Raw genomic sequence first — 24,533 nt, 5'->3', positions numbered from 1 at the left:
GCCCAGGGCTAGGTGAGAACCTCTGTGATCTTGACACAACAAAAGCACGATAAGAGATATGGCCTCCTGAGGCTGCTGGCAACTCCACCACTCCCAGTTCGGGAATCATTGCAGGATTTGGGTTACAATACACACATGGGACGCCCCAACTCAGGTTCCCTCACACAGCCACACCTCAGCGCATTCCACCAGGCCCTCCCCACAGCTGACAAGAACCTGCCAACTGGCAAGTGCCTAGAGGAGCCCAAGGCTGTATGTCACCTCCCAGAGGGCTTGTATGCCATTGTAGGCTACACAAAGACTGGCATTCACTGCCATTTGGTGGGTAGAGCAGTGATGCCTAGTCTGCACCTCCCTAGCGCAAGAACCAATCCCGAGAAACAAAGCAGTAGCTTTGAAAAGCACCAGAGGCATCACGTGGAGACCCTTCTGGAAAGAGCCAGAGTTCAGAGGTCAGGAAGGCCTGGGTCTGCCACCAACCTGCTGGGTAGACCTACTAAGCTGCAACCATGTTGATCCCTTGCTCAGAGTTTAGGCCTCACCCCACTCACATGGCCGCCAGAAAGATACATGTGGCCATAAGCAACATAGCCCCCAAGGAGACAGTGACTTATTTAGAAATAAGTTTTTGCAGGTGTGGCCAAGTAAGATGAGACTGTACTGGAGAAGGGAGCTCTGACCCAACACTGTGACATTGCAGAGTGGTACATGGGGATGTCACAGAAGGTGCACAGGATGGAGGCTTCAGGAAGATTATCTGGGTGATGTTCCTATAGGGCAAAAACAAACAAACAAACAAAGTGCTGAAGGTCTCCAATAAAGCTCTAGAACTAGAGAGTGAGACAGAGGCTCTTCAGGGCATCCTGGGGAGTCCCTGCTGCCACGTTGGTCTTGGACTTCTGAACTCAGGTATGAAGCAGCACATCTGGGGTCAGTCACAGCATCCTCATGAAGTTACGAACATGTAAATTACCTGCCCCTGGCCTTTAATCTTGATTGTCAACTTGACTGAATTTGGAAATCACCACGGAGACACACATCAGGGCATGTCAATTAGAGTGTTCCTAGAGAGGCCTACCAGGTGGTGGCAGTGATGGTGATGATATCTATGACCTTGATGGTAACGGTGGCGGGGCTGGTGATGATGAGGGTGATGGTGGTGATAGTGGTGATGTTGGTGATGGTGATGACAGCCATGACAGCACCTGTCAATATCATCAATATCATGGATCCTAGCACGTCAGAACTGTGCTATGTCTATTCCACACTTACCACAGCCATAAGTGGGTAATATCATTGTTACATTAATAATGTTTTCATTCTCATTTCTCTGGCCAAGGATGCTGAACCTCAGATACCTAAGCAAGTGCCCCCAAGGACACACACCCTGATCAAATAGTTTCTCGTGATTGCCACCTCTCACCCTTCCAGTACACACAGTTGGGTTTTGTTTTTTCCATTTTCATTTATGTGTAGGTGGCGTGCATATATGTATGCATATTTGCGTCTGTATGGACACATGAGTGGGTAGGGTGATGTCTAGAATAGTCCTTCATTGCTCATTCTCCTTATTCACTGAAGCAGGATCTAAGGTTCTATCAGTCAAACCCATATGGCTGGTGCCACCAGCTTGCTCTGCCACGTGAGCTGTCCCTACCTTCTGGGCCGGAATTATGGCTGTGCACCATACCCACCTGACATTTATATGCATTCTAGGGATTTGAACTCCGGTCCTTGCACTTGCACGGCAAACACTTTAACCACAGAGCCATCCCACCAGCTGGATAGTGCGTGTGGCTCTGGTTTTCTGTTCAGAGACTGTGTTGGTGTGATGTCTCTTGTCCCTCAGGCCTCCCATGGTGAATGCCTGAGACAAGGTGTCAGAGTTGCCTGAGAGAGAACAAGGCATGTGCACCTCAGGTGGCACTGTCAACTGTTGGACCAGAGGCTCCATGGAGGTGGATTGAGAATTGAAGTGCACAGGACTTATTTTATCTGCATCAGGGTGGAGTGTGACTTTGACACACATGTACACTGGATCTATTAGGTGTTAAAAAAAAAAACAAATAGGAAATCATCCAGTGTGTCCCAGGACAGCTGTGAATGCCACAAACAAAAGTGAAAAAAAAATCTTTTCTAATACAATCACACAAAGTTCTCAAATATGAACTTGGTAGGTTTCAATTTTGTGTTCCAATATGAAATGCATTTGGGGAGGATGTGTGGAATTTTTAAAACGTGTTGTCATTACATATGAGAAACCTGAGTGTCCATAGATCTGGGGGCTCAGAAGGGGCCCTGTGACCCCCAGTGTATTTTAAGGACAGTAGTACTTAGCTGTGACTCTCGGCACAGATATCATATGCATCTAATAATCTTGATGTCCGTGCTAGGCTAGCTGGCCAGGGACTCTCAGGCATTAACCTGTCTTTACCTGCCCAGTGCTGGGATCTTTGTGAAAGTTCTAGAACTCAAGCTTAGGCCCCGTGCTCAGCCGGCATGGCACTTCGTTGATTCTCAGCCCTGGTTGAACTGTTTTTGCTTTCCCCAGCCTCTCCGTCTGAGAGGCAGAGGTAAACTTTACTTTGCAGTCAGCAAGCCACAGCTCTTGCCTCCTGTGTTCTGAACAAGCAGCAGTGGGGCAGAGGGCGCAGAGGGCATGGAAGGAACAGGACTCCTTTGATCCTGTGCCCGGGTGGATGATGCTCTGATGAACCTTGGCATCCCTGACTCGTGTTTCTGGTCCCCCTGCAGAAGTGCATTCGGTTTAACCCAGATGCCACAGTGTGGGTGGCCAAGCAGCGGATCCTGTGCACACTGAACCAAGGCCTGAAGGATGTACTCAACTACGGGCTCTTCCAGCCGGCCAGCAACGGGCGGGATGGCAAGTTCCTGGACGAGGAACGGCTGTTACGGGAATACCCGCAGCCCACAGGCCAGGGTGTGCCTTCCTTGGAGGTAACTGGCCACGAGGGACTGTGTGAGGGCTGGTGCTGTGCATGCCTGGTGCATTTTTTTTTCCGAGACAGGGTTTCTCTGTGTAGCCTCGGCTGTCCTGGACTCACTATGTAGACCAGGCTGGCTTCGAACTCACAGTGACCCACCTGTTGGGACTAAAGGTGTGCGCCACCACACCCGGCCAGGTGCAGCATTTTAACCAGGCTCCTGCTTGGTTTGGATTAGAAAATTACTCACCCTACAGTTAAAGCCTGGCTCCTTTGGACCTCCCCTGTTAGGTATGTGTGTGTGACAGGTCCTTCTTGGTGACTTTGAGAATGTGGACCAGTGGCATGATTAGCTGAAGACAAAAGTGGGAGCTGAGCTTATGGCGGCATCCGGATGTGGGCAGCATCAGGCAGGATGTAGGGTGCAGCATTGCAGTCCAGCAGCAGGCATGGTCTTCCTCCAGCTTGGCTCGGCTCCCTCCAATTCCATCTAGAAGTTGCACAGGCTGACCATAGGGGCCACATGCACTTGAGCAGTCCTGGCCCCCAGTTCTTCATGACTGATTTGTTTTGACACCTGAAAAATCAAGAGATCCCATCTGAGCCATGGGTGCACCTTGCCCCCTGTGGACTTGTCATCTTGTGTGGGGCAGAGGGAGAGCAGGACACAGATGCCTCCTTTGGATAGTACAGGGGTTGGCACTGGCACTTGGAGAGATGGCTCAGTGGTTAGGAGCAGCTGTTGCTCTTCCAGAGGACCCAAGTTCAGATTCCAGCATCTAAACACACGTGCACATGCGTGCATGTGCATGCGCGTGCGCGTGCGCGCGCGCGCGCACACACACACACACACACACACACACAGGCAGATTGCTCTCTGTATTAGAGCAGCTGTTGCTCTTTCAGAGGACCCAAGTTCAGATTACAGCATCTAAACACGCGTATACACACATGCGCGTGCATACACACACACACACAGACACACACACACACACACAGACACACACACACACACACACACACACACACATACCACACAGATTGCTCTCTGTATTAGAGCATTTGTTGTTCTTGCAGAGGACCTGGTTCGATTCTCAACACTCACTTGGTAGCTTCCAACCATCTTTAACTCCCGTTGCAGGGGATCTAATGCCCTTTTCTGGCCTCTGGTACACAGAGATGCGCATGCAGGCAAAACATCAGTAGACACAAAATAATAATATTATTAAAATTTACATTTTCTTACTTTTATGTACATGAGTGTTTTACCTACATATATGTATATGCATCAAACATGTAAAGCACCCACAGAAGCCAGACAACGCCACTGGATACCCTGCAATTGGAATTACAGATGGTTGTGAGCCACTGTGTGGGTGCTGGGAACTGGACCCAGGTCCGCGGGAAGAATAGCCAAGTGTTCCTCACCACTGAGCCATCTCCCCAGCTTCCTAAAACAAAATTATCCTTTAAAAAAGGAAAATTATACAAGGTCAGATTTCAGTTTGGGAGCTAGCTTATGCCCCGCCTGGAATGTATTTGTGTTTTTGAGCACCTGTACGACCCTTTATATGACAGTCTCAGAGGAGGTCAGGAAGGAGGCACAAAGTGGCCTGAGTTCAGGAAGGTCATTTCGCTCTGGGACCCTTGGGTGGTGTTGTCCTTGTGAGAAAGATAAGGAAACTGAGGCTGAGGTGGGACAAGGACCAGTTCAGAGTCACTCAGCAGATAGAGGGCCTCGTGTTTCCTCTCAAAATCTCAGCCTCGCCTGTGCTCAGCGTTCTTCAGGAACCTTCTGCATGATCTCTTTAACCTTAGCTAGGCAAAGGTCTGGGTGTCCGGGAGGAAGGAGCATGATAAGGATGACCATTGGGACACCGCTTGCCTGGGAGTGTTGGCACCAACTCCCAGTCCACTTCTCCTCTCTGCAATGAAGTTTCCAACCCCAAGTAGGCAGCACTGTCCTGAGGGGCCAGTTGGAGCTCCTGAGCCTTGGACAGGACCCAGTGGGAGCCCCTGAGTTTGGGCAGGGGCCAGTGGGACCCCCTGAGCCTTGGACAGGGCCCAGTGGGAGCCTCTGAGCCTTGGGCAGAGATGTGCATGGGATTGCTCATGTAGTTCTGACAGAGGTGAGTGACAGGGAAGAAAACTGTAACATCCAAGGTGCACCGCTCCCAATAAGCGAAGGGCAGGTGGATTCCCACAGACTGAGCCAGCAGGATGAGGGCATGAACTGAGTACTGTGTCAGACCATCTCTCCCGTTGTACCCACTGAGGACTGGCTTCCACAGCTGAGAGCCTTCCGTGTGCCCTGATGGCCACCGGGTGATGGGACTCCTAAGGGGGTGGGTGGGTTGTGTAGCACAGGCGCCAGTACCTTGGTTAAGATTAGGGTTCCCTAGCCTTGGCCAGGTCACTTTCCCTCTGAGCATCCATGTCTAGCATTTAGTCACCTGCAGTCTTTTTTCTTGTTTCCATGGCAGTTTCGCTACAAGAAGCGTGTGTACAAGCAGTCCAGCCTGGATGAGAAGCAGCTGGCCAGGCTCCACACGAAGGTATGAGGGGGGAGGGGCAGTTAATGCTTCCTCCACCCCACCAGGTCACCTCTGATCCTGGGAGTGGTCCCTGCGTGCCCTGTGGGTTGGAGGACAGGCTGGAGTATACAGGTAGATTCTTCACCACGCACGCACGCACGCACGCATGCATGTACACACGCACGCACACACACATGCATGTACACACGTTGCCGAAGACCTGGCCAGACAGCAAGCAGCAAGGTGGCCCCAGGAAGCTGGTGGAGAAGTTGCTGCTTCTCTAGTGGCCCAGGGAGGTCAAAAGGCAGCAGGAGTGATACAGTGGCAATTGGATATGTGGTGAGGCAAAGGGAAAGGATGCCCGCTGAGCCGTCAAATCACAGCAGACCTTATAAAATTAGGAAGTGCTGGCAGCAACGGGAGGGGAGGTCTGAGCTAGCTGGAGGGCTCTGTGCCCGCTGAAGGCATGAGTGCCTGTGTCATGCACTCCAGACATGTCACTGAGGCTGGAGCATGGCTGGACCAGGAGGTAGAGATTCTGGGGCAGGTGGGTTGAGCCTGGACAACACGGGGTGAACACTGCCTCCCCTTAGACACCCTTGAGATGAGATGCCTGGTGCTGGCCTGGCTCTCCTGCTGTGGACAGTGCACATGGGGCATTCAAAACCCACAGGTTTCTTGTTTATCAGGTGGATGCAGGGTTCTCACCATGGGTTTCTTTCTCTTATCTTCAGTTAATTAAAAAAAAAATTAAGTCAATTCTTTGACAGTTTCATACTGTATGATGCGTAGTGTATAAATGATTTTGATTGCTCTATTATCCTCTCTTATCTCCCTCTCATCTCCACCAACCCCCACCCCGTACTCCCTACCGATCTCGTTCCACCAGGGCCATTTGTCTGACCATAGAGGTCACCAGTGGATTCACAACTGGAGCCAAGGACCACCCCCAGTTTCCTTGAATGTATGAGCAAATAGTTCAGCAGTGAGGGGTAGGCCAGCGCCCCTCTTCCATCCATGTCCGAGTATGCAGACTCAGCGCAGGGGTCCACAGCTACTGAATTCAAGACTGTGATGTCTGTCTTCCCAGGAGATGGCACTGGGCGGCCCTTCTCCCTGTCTCTCAGCTCTTCCATCCTTTCCTCCTTTTCTTCCACGATGTTCTCTGAGCCTTAGAGGGGATAGCATCAGTGTCTCATTTCAGGCTGAGAGGTGAACGGTTACTTTTTCTCAGCACCTGAGCAACCGTGAGGCCCCTGTAAGAACTGGGGGGAGAGGCTTCTCTGGTTAAGGCTGAGGGCAGCATGTTTATTGGAATAAACAGATATTTAGTAGGCAACTTGATGCCATGTCAAGTTGGTGTTTCCCCCTTAGGGCCTATGACTTTCCCTACTGTGGGTTTTTGACCCAATTTTCAGCACTAGGCTTCAATTCCTACTGCGGAGTGGGCCTCAAAGCCACAGGGAGTGGTTGGTCGCTCCCATAACTATTATCCTGCCTTTGCGATATTGCCCAGCAGGTTTGTATCAAGGTTTGTAGGATTTATTTACAGCTGGGCAAGACCGTTGGTGCCTTATCTCACCCTAGATAAGGCTATTTCATAGCCTTTCAGATTTATGAAAGCTTAGCCGCCTAGGAGGAAGTGTCCCGCTCAGGTCCAGAGTGATTTCTCTGTATCATGCAACAAGCTGTGTCATGTCTTCATCTTGTTCTGATGAGCAGCCAAGACAAATGGCAACAGCCTGCATTGTTTTAGGGGCTTCTGTGGCCTCTCTGACCAGCATTGTTTTATTTTTGTGCCTAAGTTACCCAGAGGTGGCTGTCAGCTGCCCTTGGTTCCCTGCCCTTTGGGATATAGTGTAATTGTCCTTGACACCTTGACACCTCAGCCAAGCTCTGGCCAAGTGTGGTCCAGGCTTTTCTTATATAATTTCTGCTTTGACCCAGGAATCCACATGGATATGGATGACCTCAGCGTCTGAGCATTTCTGTGATTATTTTTATTGTTGTTGTTGTTATTTAATGTGTAGATACAAACACTTGTGAATTTAAAGAAAGGTCTGAGTGAGTTAAGTAGCCGTAGTTTTAAATGACACGCCAGGTTTTGGGCATTTGTTCTAGTCCCAGACTGTAAGCTGTTTGGGTGAGAATCCAGCGGATGGCAGGTGCCTGGAAGGCAGAGGAATGTCGTTGTCAAGGGAAAAGCCATAGGTTCTCCTGTCCTGTGGTGTGGAGACAGTGGATTGGGATGCTGGGCTCCTCCTGACTCTGTGGCGGGGCTGCCTGCTGAGGGTGGAAGCTGTCACTTCTCTGATAGAGGAGGCAGGCAGGCTCTGTGACTGACCTGTGTGATCACCTTCATCCTGAACTAGGTGTCCTCAGGGCCAGGTGTCACCGCCTCTGCGGTGGGACTTAGCAGTCTCCTCTTTATGGAGGAGACCCTCAACTTCAGCCTCCCAACTGAGAATGGAGTGGAAGGTCTGAGTGGGTCCTGGAGACCACCCATTGTCACCCTGCCCACAGGTGATCTGCTCTCTCTCCCCATGAGAGCACCTCTTTGTCCCCGTATGGTGGAAGCCACTTCTGCTGCCATCACAGCTTAGAAACCACAGGCAGACTGGAGTTCCCACAGACAATCAGAATCTGGATTTCTGGGTGCCCAGGTTATGGCTGTCAGTGGTGGTAGAAGGAGCTCTCTGGTACCTCTTTAGATGGTCATGGATCCCCACACCTCAGGGTTCTACCCTATGTCCCAAGACCTCTAGTGCTGTTACATAGAAATCACAGTTTCCTGTGCGAATTCTGGAGAGAAAGATATGGAGGCCTTGGTACAAAGATGGCAAACATCCAGGACAGGCCCATAGTGTTGGCTGTGTGTTGATCTCATGTTTGGCCCCATGTGAGCCTGGGTGGTTGTCAGCAGTGATCTGTGCATAGGAGGCCAGTGCCTCCTTCCCTTCCTCCCTCCCTCTCTCCCTCCTTCACTCCCTCCCTCCATTCTTTTGTTCTGGCATGAGTTCATGTGGTCCAATCTGGCTTTGAAATCACTATGCAGCTAAGGATGACACTGAACCTCTGGTCCTTCTGCCTCCACTTTCCCAGTGCTAGGATTACAGGGGTGCACCAGCATCCCCAGTTCCTGCAGTACTGGGCTCAAGCCCAGGGCCTCAATCATGCCAGGCAAGTCCTCTGCCCACAGAGCCCTACCCCCTGCCCCTGTAAATACATTCCTCATACAGACATTTCTGTTTTGTTCGTTTCTTCTCCAGACCAACCTGAAGAAGTTTTTGGACCACACTCAGCATCGCTCAGTGGAGAAGCTGGTTAAGCTGCTGGACAGAGGCCTGGATCCCAATTTCCATGACCTGGAGACTGGAGGTGGGTGTTGGACTCTAATGAGGCAATTATTATTCCTGGGTTCAGGTTACCGTGAATCATTCGTCTCCTATGCTGTGTTGGGTTTTACCTCAGCCTTGAAGTGGCTCCTTGTCTTAGTTAGGGTTATTATTGCTGTGATGAAACACCATGGCCAAAGCAACTTGGGGAGGAGAGGGTTTATTCAGCTTAGGCTTTCGTATCATACCTCATCATCAAAGGAACTGAGGACAGGAACTCAAGCAGGGCAGGAACCTGGAGGCAGGAGCTGATGCAGAGGCCATGGAGGGGTGCTGCTTACTGGCTTGCTCCCCATGGCTTGCTCAGCCAGCTTTCTTATAGAACCCAGGACCACCAGCCCGGGACATCACCATCCACAATGGGCTGGGCCCTGCCCTGTTAATCAGTAATGAAGAAAATGCCCTGCAGACAGATATTATTAAACATTCTCTTGATTAAGGTTTCCTCCTTTCAGATAAGTCTAGCTTGTGTCGAGTTAACATAAAATGAGCTGCTGCATTCCCCACTCATGTAACTTCTGTCTGAAGGCCTGGTTTGTTTGTTTGTTTGTTTTTCTCCTTGCTGTCTGAGCCTGCAGCCCAATGTATGCATGCATACAGTAGGTGCTCCGTACATAAGTGTTAGGAAAATGAGAAAGGGAAGGGATGCTGTACATGTATAGGGCTGTTACCTGCTGAGCCCAGGCCTCCTGCAGAGCCCCCAGACTGGATTGCTAACCTGCCAGCACAACTGTGTGTGTGTGTGTATGTGTGTGTGTGTGTGTCCGTCCTTTTCCTCCACCTGTATGCAGGCTTCCTCACAGACAGGCAGCAGCGGCATGCACATGTCTAGTGCCCCCTGCTGGATGCTGAGTTGCTTAGCCTTGAAATCTCCTTGGGAGAAAGCTGCACTGGCTGGGACAGGCCTCTCTGCCTTGCACTGCCAACACCTGGTCTGGCTGTTCTTTGCTGTGTGGTTGACCTAGGCTTTGTGGGGGTGTTGCTGAGCCCTCACTAATCGCCAGTAGCTTCCCTAATCAAGACAACCCAAAGTACCTTCCCATGTTTCTAGTGTCTCCTGGGTTTACTGAGCGGCGCTCAGCTGCAGCCCAGGTGAACACTGTATCTGTGGTATGGCAGAGGGTCAAGGGACTCTCTGCTTGGACCTTTGGCCTTCTGTGTGATCTTGGGATGGGAGATATTTGACCTTAGCAGTGGGATCCTTTTTCCTTCATTCTTTCTCTCTCTCCCTCCCTCTCCCTCCTCCCAGGGTTCCCCAAGTCCACTGCTGGCTCCCACATGACTTCTTGTCACACCTCAAAATTACTATGTGCACAAGATATGGAGGTGTCTTATAAAGTGTGGATCTTGTTTGTCATTTGAGGCAGCCTGGCTGACCCCCTCAAGCTGAGGTGGGCCCCACTGGGTACTGATCTAGCTAGCATGACCATGTTTGAGTCTGATGGGGGCTGGGTTGCCTCATTGCTCTTGGGTTTATCAGTGAGCAGCATGAAACTGAGAAGGGGCTTGTTCCTGAGGATGGTGGGGACATCCAAGATATCAGGGGAGATACCAGGAGAGATTCCAGGAGCCCTGGTGAGGGAAAGTGCAAGGAGGTCCTGACCAGAGTGAGCAGGCACCAGGTCAAGGTAGAAGCTCTTCACGGGGGAAAAAGTGGTGATTTTAGTATTGTGACAGGATGCCTCCTGTGGCCTCAGGGCCCCTGGCCTTTTACTCCCTGGTCCCTACTTTCCCCCACGGCTCTATGTTGATGCTCCTATGCTCCCTTGGGATGGCTCTGGCTTGCTCTGTGTAAGTGGGGACCTTCCTGTCCCATTCAATGACACACAGCTCCCATACTCTCACCGTGAAAGTGAAGTGTAGCCAGGAGTGGGACGTGTCCACGACCCCAGCACTCAAAAAGCTGAGAGAGGAAGGTTGTAAGTTCGCTACCAGCCTAGGCCACATAGCAAGGCTGTCTCAGAATAAAGAGTAGAAGGACTGTGGGTGTAGTTCAGCAAGAGAGTACTTTTGGGTTCCATCTCTATCACCAAAAATTGAGGAAAGGCCTGTGGGTTCCCGTGGCGGAACTGGAGGAGCCCTCAATCTTCACAGATGACCTTCAGCCAGGCCTGGGCTCTGTCTTCAAGGCCTGTGGCCTGTATTTTCTCCTAAGTGTGAGCCATTGGCCTCAGCCATTCCTCAGATCTGGTTCCCTCTCCCAGCCCCATGGTGACTCTTTCTAGAGGATTCTATAAGGGACTCAACCAGGCAGCGTGAGCTTCTCTCACCTTGCCATGGTCACTAGCAGAGGAGGCAGTGTCTGCAATGGGAGTTTTCTTCCCGATGGGAGCCATGGCTCCTTGGCTCCCATCCCCTCCTAAATCAGTGTTTCTGGTCCTGGGCTTTGACGCAGCTGTCATCCCGAGACAGACCCCAGTGGACACTGACTATATTGAAGTAGAAGTGTGCGTGTGGTGGCCTCTCGTAGCCGCACCTGGAGCTGGAACAGAGATAGTAGTAATGGGCAAGGAGCTGATGCTTCGGGAAATTCCAAGAAATTCTGCCCTCTCATCACTGAGTATGAGGGATCTGGAAGCACAGAGCATGGGGCTCACAAGAGATGACCACTCTGTTTTCTCTGAAATGCTGCTGGTCTTGTATTTGTGGGTCTCATGTTCAGTGAGACCCCTGAGCCAACCAATGAGGGACTAACAAAGAAAAGCAAAAAGCATGTTTGTCCTAAACATGTTCAAATGCTTCTCTCTCTCTTGTTATTGTTCTAAGAAGTAGACTGTGAAATCTACTCACTACTTAGTGAAATCTACTGGTCTTAGAACAATCTAAAATTGATTAAAAGTCAAATAGGACATGGCTATATAGAAAGGGCTTGTGGTGGCCCACACCTTTAATCCCAGCATTTGAGAGGCAGCGGCAAAGGTAGAGGCAGATGGATCTCTATGTCTGAGGCTAGCCTGGTCTACAAAACAAGTTCCAGGATAGCCAAGGCTATACAGTGAAACCCTGTCTGGTGGGGGGAAAAGGAAGAAAAGAAGGAAGGCAGACAGGCAGACAGGCAGGCAGTCTAGGATACTGCTGGGCATCTTAGGGACCCTGGGCCTTGTCCTCCATGGGCACTGAGTGACAGCTGTGTATCTGTGGCTACAGTGTGGGTTGTTAGCTGATTAAAAAAGAACAAGTCCAGGAGAGAAGAGTGGGTAGTCTAAGCCAGTCCTGGTGCAACACTCCTGGTCTAGGGCAGCAGAAGCAACCGGATAGGGCTGCAGAGCACAGTAGACATATAGGTTGGGGCGAGGGCACTGCTATTTTAGAAACTCTTTCCTACTTTACCCACAGAGGACTTGGGATTTATTTTGGGACTTGGCAGGAATCATTATTTGTATCTTTGTTGTTGTTGTTGTTGTTGTTGTTGTTGTTGTTGTTGTTTGCTCTGTCTGTCTCTGTCTCTGCGGGCATGTGTGTGTGCTTCTCTGAAGCTGTCTCTTTGAGACAGGTTCTCTTGCTGTCTCACTGGCCTGGTGCTCCCAAGCTAGGCTAGCTGGCTGATGGGTCCCAGGGATCCGCCCATCTCTGCGTCCCTTGCACTGGATGCCACCATATCTGGCTTTTGTGATCTGAACTCAGGTCCCCATGCTTGCACAGCAAACGCTTTAGTAGAGGAGCCATCCCCCGCCCCCAGCCCCCAGGCTTTGGTTCCAGATGGGTGCTTGCCCCCTCTAGCTCGAGCGGACTTTGCTCCACATCCCGGAAGCTCCAAGCTGGGTCTGGTGACTTTCTGAGTCGCTCCCTGCGCAGCAGACTGGCTGCACACCAAGACGCCTTTGCTCTGTCTGTGGAGAGTCAAATTCGGCTGCCTTCGGAAGACCAAGACATGCCATGAGCCCCAGAGAGGAGCCTCAGCTCTGCATCCCAGAGTCAGCTGCACTGGGGAGCCATAATTAGGGAGGCAGTCTTTCTGGGTTGAGTGACATGCAAGTGAGATGGGAATCCTGGTGGGGTGACCTGCCACTTTCAACCACATGGTCCGTCAACAGTAGCAGATGCCTGTAGCTTCTGGAAATGTCAATTCCGTTGAATAACACGAAGAGAAAAGTGAAGACTTCTCTCCTAGTGGAGGGGTTCTTGAGTCCCTCTCTGCCATGATGGGACCTCGGGGATCAGATGGATATCATCTCCAAGCCCTGGAAAGGCGGCCACAGTGACAGCCCTGGGGGCTTAGCCCATCCATCATTACTTTTCTTTCACACTGTGGGTTTCTGAGCTTGAGGGGTGCTCAGGTGAGAGAAAGGTGGCTGATTAAGGAAGCTGGAAACTTGCTGTATGCCCAAGCCTTCGTGAAAGGCCCAGAATAGGACAGTTCCCCACCAGGCTGCTCTTACTGAGACACTTGCTCATCTGGGCTCACATGTAGGACCTGGTTACTACCAGCCCTTGTTTGCTTTCTGTTGCTGTGACGATCGCATCGACCAAAAGCAGCCTGGAAGAAAAGGGTTTATTTCAGCTTCCAGTTGTAGCCTGTGGTGAAGGGAAGTCAGGGCAGAAATGCAAGGCAGGAACCTTGGGGTAGCAAAGGGAACAGACGCCACTGAGGATGCTGCTTACTGTCTTGCTCCCAAAGGGTTGCTCAGCCTGCCTTCTCACAGCATCCAGGACCACCAGCCCAGGAGTGGCACCTCCCACATCAACAACGGTTAATCAAGAAAATGTACACAGGCTAGTCTGACAGGCATTTTCTCAACTGAGATTCCTGCTTCCTAGGCGATTCTAGCTAACGTCAAGTTGACAAAAATCCCAAAGCAGCACATCAAGAGAGAGGCTCCACGCAGTGGTGCCCCAGGGCTGTCAGTGGAGCTGGGGGGTGGCCTCTAAGTCTTTATCGTCCCTGAGAGGTGCTGTTTCCTCCTGCTTGTGACTGTGGTGGACTCCTGAGGAGCCCCATCCAGCTCCCATGTGGTCCAATTAGAAGCTTTGGTGGGCATTCTGCTTCCCCTCACTTGGAGCTCTGTGGCTTGGCGAGTGGAGGGGGGGCCCTGTCTGATGACTTCCGGTCTGTAGCTGTCACACAGTGAATCACAGTGCATGATCGCTACCCCAGGAATTGCTGTGCCTGGAGGGAGTGGGGTTCTGAGTCTTGTAGACATGAGTCTGTGGACAACTAGAGGTGTGCAAATGAAGGCGGCCTGCCGCTGGTTCATAAATAGCCCCTTCCAGGAAGTGGGGGTGCGTCTGGTTGGTCCTTGGAGTTCTAATAAAGAGGCCTGTTGTTAGGCGGGAGCTCGGATACGGTACCCAGTTATTTTGCAATCCTTCTTTATGCACCTGCTCCTGAGGGAGCATGGGAAGCTCACAAAGTACACAAGCGAGAAGATAAGGAAGGTGGACCAGGGGAGGCAGCCTGGGAAGGAAATGAGCCTGAGCTTGGGTCTAGGGTCCATAGAGAACCAGTTATAGGCTCACGGAAAAATCCCGCTGTGTCTTAGAGACAGAACATGCAGACAGAGCCTGTGTCCTGCCCAACTGCTGCCCAAACAGCAAACAGCAGACAACTGTGGTAGCATATGCCTGCAATCCCAACACTCAGGAGGTGGAGGCAAGAGGCTCTGGAGCTCAAGGCCGTCCTCAGCTGCATATCAAGTTGGCAACTAGCCTGGGATACATTGAGACCACGTCTCAAAATGATTGAACAGCACTAACGCTAAGTGGGTCCACATATGCCCCCACCCCAGCCTCCCCCACTAACAGCACTGATGTGATATGTTTGTCATAACTGAGGCCCAGGGTTCAAAGTAGGGCCACTCTTGGTGGGGGGTGGTCACAGATTCAGTGGGGGTTGCCAAGTGTGTGACTCCTGTATCAAGCTTAATCTGGGACCCCCATCACTGTCTAAACACCCCATGTGCTTGGCTGTCACCTCCTCCTTTCCTAGAATGTCAGTGTGAGAATCGGGCACTGTGTGTCAGACTGGCTTCAGTCCCTTGTGCCCAAAGTTCATCCATGTCTGTTCATGTCTCTTTATTGTATTTATTTACTTGTGTGTTCGGGGAAGTATGTGCACCATGCTCACGGGTAGAGGTCAGAGGACAGCCCTGTGGAGTCATTTCTCGCCTTCCACTGTTAAGTGGGTTCCGGGGCTTGAACTCAGATTGCTAGGTTTTTCTCTGCAAGCACCTTTACCTACTGAGCCATCTCACTGGCCCAGCTCCATTTGTCATAGTCCTGAGTAACATTCTTCACATTCAGTACGAGTCTTAAAAATCTATTTACTTAGGATCGAGAGAAGATTCTATACAATGTTTAATAATTATGAATGTATGTTTTCCTCTTTTCTTTTTTATTTTATTGTTTTGTTTTGTTTTGTTTTTGAGACCAAGTCTCACTCACATAGTTCAGGCTGACATTAGACTCAAAGCAATCCTCTTGCCTCAGACTCTCAGAGTGCTGAGGAACAGGCATATGCCACCATACCCAGCTTGGGCATATATTTTCAACTTAACTTGTGGAAACCCCTAGAACACGAATGTGGCTGTGTGGAATGTGTGTGTGTGTGTGTGTGTGTGTGTGTGTTTAAAATAATTACAACTATTTCATGTGTATGGCTGTTTTGCCTGCATGAATGTCTGTGTACCACATGTGTGCAGTGCCAATGGAAGCTAAGAGAGGGCACCAGATCTCCTGGAACGGGCATTACAGACAGCTGAGAGTCCTCATGCATGTCTCAAGGTTTTTATTGCTGTGATGAAACACAATGACCAAAGCGGGTTGGGGAAGACAGGTTTTATCTGGCTTACACTTCCACATCACTGTTCATCACCAAAGGAAGTCAGGACAGGAACTCAGGCAGGGCAGGAACCTGGAGGCAGGAGCTGATGCAGAGGCCATGGAGGGGTGCTGCTTGCTGGCTTGCTCCCAGCGACATTTTCACCCTGCTTTCTTATAGAAGCCAGGACCCCCAGCCCAGGGATGGCAATCACCCACAGTGGGATGGGACTTGCCATGTCAATCGGTTTCTTGTCAATTGAGAAAATGCTCTACAGCGTAATCTTATGGAGGCATTTTCTTAATGGAGACTCCCTCTTCTCAAATGACTTCAGCTTGTACCAAGTTGATATAAAGCTACCAAACACAAAGTGGTTGCTGGGAATCGAACCCAGGTTCTCTAGAAGGGCAGCCAGCACTCTTAGCTGCTGAGTCGTCTCTGTAGCCCCATTGTGCTTCGTTTTGTAAGACTATGCTGAGCTGCCCTTCAAGATGCTCTAAGTGGCCGCACCCTGACTCATTTGTGCCATAATGGGGGAGCCGGGCTGTCTGTTCTCTGTGGGTTAGAGGTTCAGTGTTTTGTGTGTGGCTGTTCTCAGTGCCTGCAGCCTGACCCCTGCCGAGTCCCCCTTGAGGTGTGAGTGTATCTCCTAGGCCCTGTCACACAGCGCATCTTTTATGTGTAACTCACCACCTGTCCGTTCTCTTTCTTCAGGTTTCTGTGAAGGTGTCTAACCTACTTTGGGACTAGTTTATTGAGTCTGCAAGTTCTTTGTGCATATTAGATATCAGCAGCTCATACATTTGTGTTTGTTTTGGAAATATTTTTCTCTGAGTCTGTGAGGAATAGTGATTTTACGTTAAGTCCTTCGCCCTAAGTAAGAGCCTTGAGGGTTTTGTTGTTGTTGTTGTTGTTGTTTTTAGCTTTAAATTTTTTATTTATGTGTGTGTGTGTGTGTGTGTGTGTGTGTGTGTGTGTGTGTGTGCCCACCCATAGAGATCAGTAGAGGATCTAGAAGCCCATGAAGCTGAAATTACAGCGCTATCTGAAATGGGTGCTGGGAGCCAGATTCAGGTCTTTCGCATGAGCAGCCTGTGCTCTTAATTGCAGAGCCATCTCTCCAGCCCTAAGCTGTTTGATGTTGCTTTTGTTTGTTTGTTTTGTTGTTGTTGTTCATTTTTTAATAAACCTTTCTTAGAAAAGCTTTGGCTTGGGGAGTTTCTGCAAACTAACATCTGACGTCACTGTGGCATAGCCACATACATGGCAGTGTTACAGAGCCCATGCATTATTCTGATTTCCTCCGATTCCACAGATGTTCTCTTCCTGTCTGAGGACTTCGGAGGGCCCGTGTCATCTTTACTTGTCACGTCTCTATAGGCTGCATGGCTTTGAACGGTAGCTTGGATTTGTTTTCTTGGCGATGATCCTGGCAGCTTTGAGAAGCGGTATTTATTCAGATGCCCCTCCAGTGCACTCTTGTAAACATGAGTTAGCATGGGGCTGGGGAGGAAGGTGACGGAGGTAAAGCACCCCTCTCACTATGTATGGAGGGCTCCTCCAAACTGAGTGTTATGATGCTGACTGAGACCTCCCCTAGCATGGCCCTGTCTGCAGCCTTTCTTCCTGAGAGTCACCTGCGGAGCCTGTCCCATACAGTTGTCACAGCCCACTGTTAAGGAGTTGGGAGTTATGTTCTGCCTCCTGGGGGTGCATAGTAGAGACTCATGTCTGTCTGTGAGATTGTCCCCTCTGCTGCCACTTACTGGTTATTCGGTCTCTGTGTGGGTGTTACTGTATGCAGGTGTCCCTCCACATCTGTGAGGGATGCCCTCTAGGACCCCTCCAGTCTGAGCTCTGGGATGCTCAAGTCACACAGAACCCCTGCACCTCCTCCCCGGCAGCCTGCGTCATCTCTAGCTTGCTTATAAAGCCTGATTCATGGACGCTGTGAAAATCACTCTGACAGTGTATAATTTCGTGATTATATTTTATTGTTATTGTCCATCTGTGCATTGCATTAACTTTCCATGGGAGGACGTGAGTGAACTTCTATTTACATTGGATAAACCAGAACAAAGAAACAACCCCAAGACCAGCCCAGACCAGCAGCTCAATCAGGTTTAATTACAGGAGCACAGTGAGGGGACAATTCACACAGGAGCCTGGCTGAGGGGTCTCTCACAGGAACCTTGGTGAAGGGGTTACTTGTAGGTGTGGTGGTGCCATAAAACAGCTGCATCACTGCAAAGTCCCACCCCAACATGGGTAATATCCCCATATCTGCATAGATGAAGCCCTTCCCCCTACCCTCCCCACCCCCTTCATTAACCTTCAGTTTGTATCCTCTAGCACCTTGGAAGAGACCACATGTAGCTGGGCAAAACTACATACACCTGGGAGGGGAGGCCAGGTGGGAGCAGCTGGCTCTCAGGTCTGGGTCTGGTGACCCTCCCCTCCCCCTCATCCTCTGCGAGAACATCTATCGGCCTGACTGGGGTCTCCTGTGGGCTCAGCTGCTCTGATAAAGATGGTGGCAGCTGATATTAGAGAGAAAAGTAGTTCCTGATGCTGGGTGGGTTGAGCTCATAGTGACCCTGTGGCCTCTGAATCAAGCTGGAAAGCGGTTCCCATGGCTTATTTATTGTGCATCTTGCATGCCACACTTAGAGACACTCTGGTCAGCCTGTGTGCCCCACCTCCACTCCCCACATCTGCGATACACTCACCATTCCTCCCTGTGTTAAATTTTCCATCCTGTGAGCCTCCAGCCTCCTAAATCAGTGTTTCAAGAACCCCGCTAGAGGCCACCCAGCCCTTCAGAGGAGGACTGGTTTTCATTCCCATATTGTCTCCTGACATGGGAGGAATCATCCCTCCGGATACTTGATTTCCTGGAGCCCTTATCTTGCACACACACATACACATACACACACACATACACACACACACGCACCCTCCAGTTGCAACTCTGAGCCCTTACATCCCTACCTTGCCCCTCCCAGGTGTGATATATCTCTGTAGCCTAGCTGGAGCTCTCAGCTGGCCTGCCAGGGTCCTGCCTCTCTCCCTTCCTCCTGGTGCCTCTTGAATACATCCTGTCTACAACACTCCCAGGATATTTCTAGGGTGATGGTATGTGTGTAACTTTAAGGTCAAGCAGTTCAAATCTGGGGTACCAGCCCTCTGCTCAGGTGTACTTGCTAAAGTTCTGAAGTGTTTTAAAAATCAAAACAATTTCAACATATGAGAAATGAGGACTATTTCCAAGACACTGTGTTGCAAACACCCGTGTGACCCAGCTCTCACATAAGCTTGCTGTTTGCGCTGGACTTGACCAGTGAGCCCTCAGGACCCATCTGATCCTCTTGGGGTGGGGGACAGACACGCACACCTCCACTCAGCTTTTATGTGGGTGCTAGGGATTTGAACTCAGGTCCTTGTGCTTGTGTGGCCGGTACTGTACCCACTGAGCTTCCTCTCCTGCCTCGGGATGGAGACTCTAGACCAACAGTTCTCAATCTGTGGGTTGTAACTCCTTTAGGGATTGAATGATGCTTTCAGAGGCGTGGCATATCGGATCTCCGTCATATCAGATACTTATATTATGATTCATAATAGTAGCAAAGTTACAGTTATGATGTAGCAACAAGATAATTTTTATGCTTGGGGGTCACTCCAACATGAGGAACTGTATTAAAGGGTTGCAGACTAGGGAGGCTGAGAACCACTGCTCAAGAATGTTGTCACTCTGGGTCACAGGAACTTGTAGGCTGTCCTGGTGTTCTTTGGTCACCTGAATGTGACACCTAAAGGATTACAGATCTTTCTGTGTGGGAACCCTGCAGCCTAGTTTCTGACACCCACAAAGGGTCTCTGCATCATGAAACAGAAAAAGAAAGAGTGCTGGCCTTCCCAGTGTCGCATTAGAGTTCTAGCCAGTTGCTCCAAGGAGGGACATGTCAAGATGGTGCCCGGGCTTCTGTCCTCAGTGAGGTGGTGGGACTCATAGCACCAAGGCCCACACTATGGGAACCCTGCGGCTACTGTTCTGGTTTGCATGTGACCTCACGTGTCTCTGTCATTGTCATGTGGTTGTCTTTGTCACCCCAACTGTGGGGACTCTCAGAACCCATAGGTGCACAGAAGGACCTGCTCAGTTTCAAGCACGCTAATGTGGCCGAATGCGCAGTGAGGCTTGGCATCCTTCTCCAAGAATGTGTTCTAAAGCCCTTGTGTTTGGTCCCCTCAGAGACGCCCCTGACCCTGGCTGCCCAGCTCAATGACTCCATGGAGGTCATCAAAGCTCTCAAAAATGGGGGTGCACATCTAGACTTCCGCGCCAGGGATGGGATGACCGCCCTTCATAAGGCTGCCCGGACGAGAAACCAGGTTGCCCTGAAGGTATGTCCCGAGCCTGCCATGTGTGGGCAAAAGTGTCCTTTGTCTGGTCCCCTGAGCTGTCTTCACAATGGCTTTCTCCCCAGGGAACCATGAATCCTGTGCCCACTGGAACTCAGAAGGACAGTTGAGTGCCAGCCTTTCCTACCCCACTCTGGTATAGCTGCTTCTAGAACCTGCCTTGAGCCACCGTAAGGATCTCTACTCCCCCCAAAAGGCTCATGTTTCCAACGCATGACTTGGCACTAAACCTTGTCACTGTCCCTCAGAGGAGGCCTCAAATCCAGTAGTAGTAGTAGTAGTCCTGACAGCAAGCATTGTTGTCCCCTGCATTGCATCTCTGGGAGTCAGACAACTGTACCCACAGCCATCTTGTCCTGAACTGTGTGGCACCCAGCACACCCATCTTCCCCTTGGCCGTGGCCATCTTCCCACCCTCTTTCCTCACCCCTACCTTTCCAGATCCATTCCCCACCTATCTTGTACGCCTCTCTTCCCCACCCCCTTTTTCCATTGCTCATCTTCCCATGCCTGTCTTTTCTCAGGCCCACCTTCCCCTGTCCCTTCCCCCACCCCCACTATGACCATCCTCTCTCCACTGCCAGGCATTCTCCCCCCCCCAATCCCTCCCCCCCACCCCCTCCCTCTATCCCTTTCTCCTCCCTCCCTCCTCCCTCCCTCTCTCGCTCCCTCCTCCCTCCCTCTCTCCCTCCCTCCTCTTTCTCCATATTCCTTCCCACTCTTTGTTTCTTGCCCCCGCCTGGCAGCTTATGCCGCATTGTCAGGGGAGAGCGTGGCCCCCAGCCTGCTCTCCATCCGAGCCTGAGGAGGAGGTCAGGTCCTCTGGCTGCAGCTTGATCTGAGATGGAGGCTCTTCTCTTACTTCTGCCATCCCCGCCTCACCTCAGCTGTACCTTCCCACAGACTTTCAGAAGTTCCACACGCTCCCGGACCCTGCCCAGAGGCTCACCACCCGCTTGACTCCCTGGGGTCGCACCGTCCTGTGTGTTAGTTAGTTCAAATGCGGTGGCTGTCTTTAGCAAATGCTACCCTGATGGCTCTCCACAGCTGTCTTCTGGGATACAGGGTTGCAGGTGCCACCAGGAACCTGTCAAGGAGCCACAATTGCGGACTGTCATTATCTGGGTGCAGGTGCCATCCATGCATCCCTGAATATCACCTGTCACTTCCAGTTTGGCAGTTAGGACTCTCTAGTTTTTTTTTTTTTTTTTTTGTGTGTGTGTGTGTGTGTGTGTGTGTGTGTGTGTGTGTGTGTGTGTGTGTGTGTCAGAGGGAAACATCAGGTGTCCGGGATGAGTCAGCCTGGCCTGTGGGAATGCGGTCCACGTGTGTCTTCAATTCATCCCGGGTGTGTGAGAGACCAGTGACAACTTTAAATTCTTCCCCCTAGACCCTCCTGGAGCTTGGTGCCTCCCCAGATTACAAAGACAGCTACGGACTCACACCACTGTATCACACGGCCATTGTGGGGGGAGACCCTTACTGCTGCGAGCTCCTTCTCCACGAGCATGCCTCCGTGTGCTGCAAGGACGAGAACGGCTGGCACGAGATTCACCAGGTACGGCTGTGCCTCTGCTCGCCATGCCCGCCGCTGAGCTCCCCGCCCTGTGATGCCAGACGCAGACCACAGAACCGGGCATCAGGCCCCTTCTGCCACCTTGGATGATCTACTCCAAGGTCCTGAAAAGTTCCCATTAATCAGCAGCAGCACTTATATGCTGATGCATTCACCTGAGATGGCCATTTCCTGGTTTTTTTTGCAGGAGAAACTAGGTGGCCACGTGAGGGCGCCCTGTATCTATAGCAACAGTCATCTAGAGTGGGGATGGGGCTGAAGGTGTACGTTCCTAGCCATGATCTCCAGGCCTTAGGAACATGGCAAGAAGGGAGCAGGACCCAGGATGAGGCCTGATTTCCTTGCACAAAGCATGAGGTTTTCAGATACTGTCTTCTAACCATGAGTCTGGGGGATATATCAGCTATGACCTTGTAACTGTGGGGCCAGGAGGTGTGACACCTATGACCCTGGCAAGAAACAAAATCCATCTGCTGGTTCTAGAAGGACAGCCTCTTGTGACCCAGGTGTTGGAATGAAGGGTCCAAGTTCAAGGCTGAGACCTGCACACAAGCCAGACAGCCCCTGTAGGAGCCATTGCCAGCCCCTGACTTTGAGACTGGGAGACCCTGTGTTCCTGAGAGTGGTGGAGCTGGCTGCGTGGGGCTGGGCCAGCATGGCTGAGTCCGAGAGCTATCGGAAGGATGTTGAGTCCTCCAGAGCTGGAGCTGATAGCCTGGAAGTCAAGGCCTTTGATCTGGGTGGAGAACGGGTCTGGGCGGGTGGGCAAGTGGGCAGGAAGGTCTGGGAAGACAGCTGCGATGGACTCACACGTGGCCTTGATATGGTGATTGCCTGTCATGGTTCTTAGTCTCTCAATGCCTGTGCTGCCTTCCACACCTGCCCCTCGTGGAGGGAGGGCTTGCATGTCCACTTAGTGCATTCCTGGGCCTAGCGCTGCAGACTCCAGCACAGGGACTTGGGGATCGCAGGTCCTGCCCTTGTGGGGGTTTGGTTCTGGACTGTGGAGCCCCCACAGCTTGTAGACGGCCCCACACCTACATGGGGTGAGTGATCCTCTGTCACCTGCTGCTGGAACCACACACTAGGTGGGGACCTCCAAGCAGCAAGCGCAATGACCATCTTGTTCATTTACCTGCTGTGGGACTGGCTGCCATTCCTGTGCTTACTTTGTGAAGGACAGACTTTCTCCCTACGGGGGTGGGGGGGGCTAACTTTAGGTGACAGGTTGCTGGGATGTGGCACCAGGTGCTGACTCAGAATTACTCAAGGCACTGCTCTGATAGTGTTCTGTAAGATGGGATGGGTGCTTCAGAAACCAGTAGACTTCAGGGAAGGAGGTGACTCCCCATGTGTCCAATCAGCAGAGGTCTTTTGTGGAAAGCCTGAGGTACCCAGAAAAAGCAAGCTCCGCCCCAGATGCCTTCAGGCTCCAGTTGCCTCACCAGTGGTTCACCAGGCTTCCAGCCTCCCTGTGGACCTCACTCTGGCTGCCCCATCACTGTGGAAACCAACTCTTTTAAAGATTATGATTTTAGATTCTCTCTCTCTCTCTCTCTCTCTCTCTCTCTCTCTCTCTCTCTCTTTCTTTCTTCCTCCATATATGCATTTCAAGGTACAGCCATCTCTCAGGATCCTCAGGGGTCCCATTCCAGGACTTTGTAGTGATACCAAGATCCAAGGTGTCCTAATCCCTTCTGTAACACAGTGTGGCATTTACATACAACACATGCATATACCCAGGAGTGTTTAGCCATCTTAAGATGACTCTTTTGATATTTTCTATTTTTGATGTTTGTTTGTTTGTTGAGACAGGATCTCGATCACAGAATAAGGTAGCCTTGAACTTTAGGCAGACAGCCTCCCGGGGCTGCGATAACGGGCATGATTTATAATAACCTGAATGGTGTGAATTCGCTGAGAATGATGGTTCTCCAATGTCTAAGGACAAGAAGAAAAAGAAGTCCGTGTGTGTGTGTAGTACAGATGCAAAATTTCTGCAAGTATTTCTATCCATGCCTGTAGAGCCCACAGGTGACAGAGGTCACGTATATGGAGAGCAGGCTCTGCGCACGTTTGCACCATAACTGTTCTGTCTCTTTGGAGAACCCTGATTTTTATAGCCCTGAGAAACGCTCTAGGGTCTTGTCTACCTGCTTCCTTCCTTCCTCTAAATTCTTGCTGCTTGTGCTTCCGCCCCGAGGCTAAGATGAGGGCCAGCCTTCAGCCCTGTGCTCAGTCCTGGCTCTCTTGAGCCCTCCCGCAGTGTTGGGCAGGGCTGGTGGTGGTTTCTTGTTTGGCTGTCTCCCTAGCCTAGCCTGGCTCTCACCCATGCACGTCACCTGCTTGTTTGTATCTGCAGTACTGCAGCCGCCTCAGGGGACTCCTGGCCTGTCGTCCATCCCCTCATCTTCACAGCACTTGCTGGAGACGCCACTATACCTCAGGTGCCTGCCCACCTATAGTTCACACAGCCATGAGCGTTACTGCCTGATCATCATCAGCACCTGCCACCCACTCAGTGTCCTGACACCAGACGGCCTTCCTGCCTGACACATGAGGAAAGCTAGACAGGAGACAGTTTTTAAAAATCACATGCACATGCACGCACTCATGTACACACGTGCCCCCACCCCCACCCCCCAAACACACAGAGACATATAGGACCAGGTATGTGTACTCTGTCGCCCCATGTGGTGGTGGTTCCGCAGCTCATGCAGTGACAGCAGCCATTTGAGTCCTGGAGTAGGGGATATGGGTGACTGTGGCCCCTCTGCCCTGCACACTTGCACACCTGTCTCTTTCTCTCTGCCCACCCCCACCTCCACCCCAGCCTTCTTGCCTGCCCCTCCTTCCATCAGGACAGCTCCTCTTCACAGTCCAAGGATACCACACTTAACAGAT

General features: G+C 51.2%; 1 protein-coding gene across 1 annotated transcript in view; it reads left to right on the top strand.

The window, feature by feature from the left end:
• Positions 1 to 24,533, top strand: part of SHANK2 (SH3 and multiple ankyrin repeat domains 2) — a 448,993-nt gene that overhangs the window by 66,740 nt on the left and 357,720 nt on the right. The window contains exons 4-8 of the mRNA XM_084755599.1: positions 2,755 to 2,958; positions 5,429 to 5,500; positions 8,749 to 8,857; positions 19,884 to 20,035; positions 21,444 to 21,611. Of these exons, the coding sequence (XP_084611725.1) occupies positions 2,755 to 2,958; positions 5,429 to 5,500; positions 8,749 to 8,857; positions 19,884 to 20,035; positions 21,444 to 21,611 (705 nt within the window). The remainder of the gene's footprint in view (positions 1 to 2,754; positions 2,959 to 5,428; positions 5,501 to 8,748; positions 8,858 to 19,883; positions 20,036 to 21,443; positions 21,612 to 24,533) is intronic.

Source organism: Acomys minous (genome assembly GCF_964271855.1).
Source record: "Acomys minous genome assembly, chromosome: 2".
Lineage (NCBI taxonomy): Eukaryota > Metazoa > Chordata > Mammalia > Rodentia > Muridae > Acomys > Acomys minous.
Note: the sequence above shows the minus strand (reverse complement) of the source record. Positions and strands in the feature narration are given on the sequence as shown.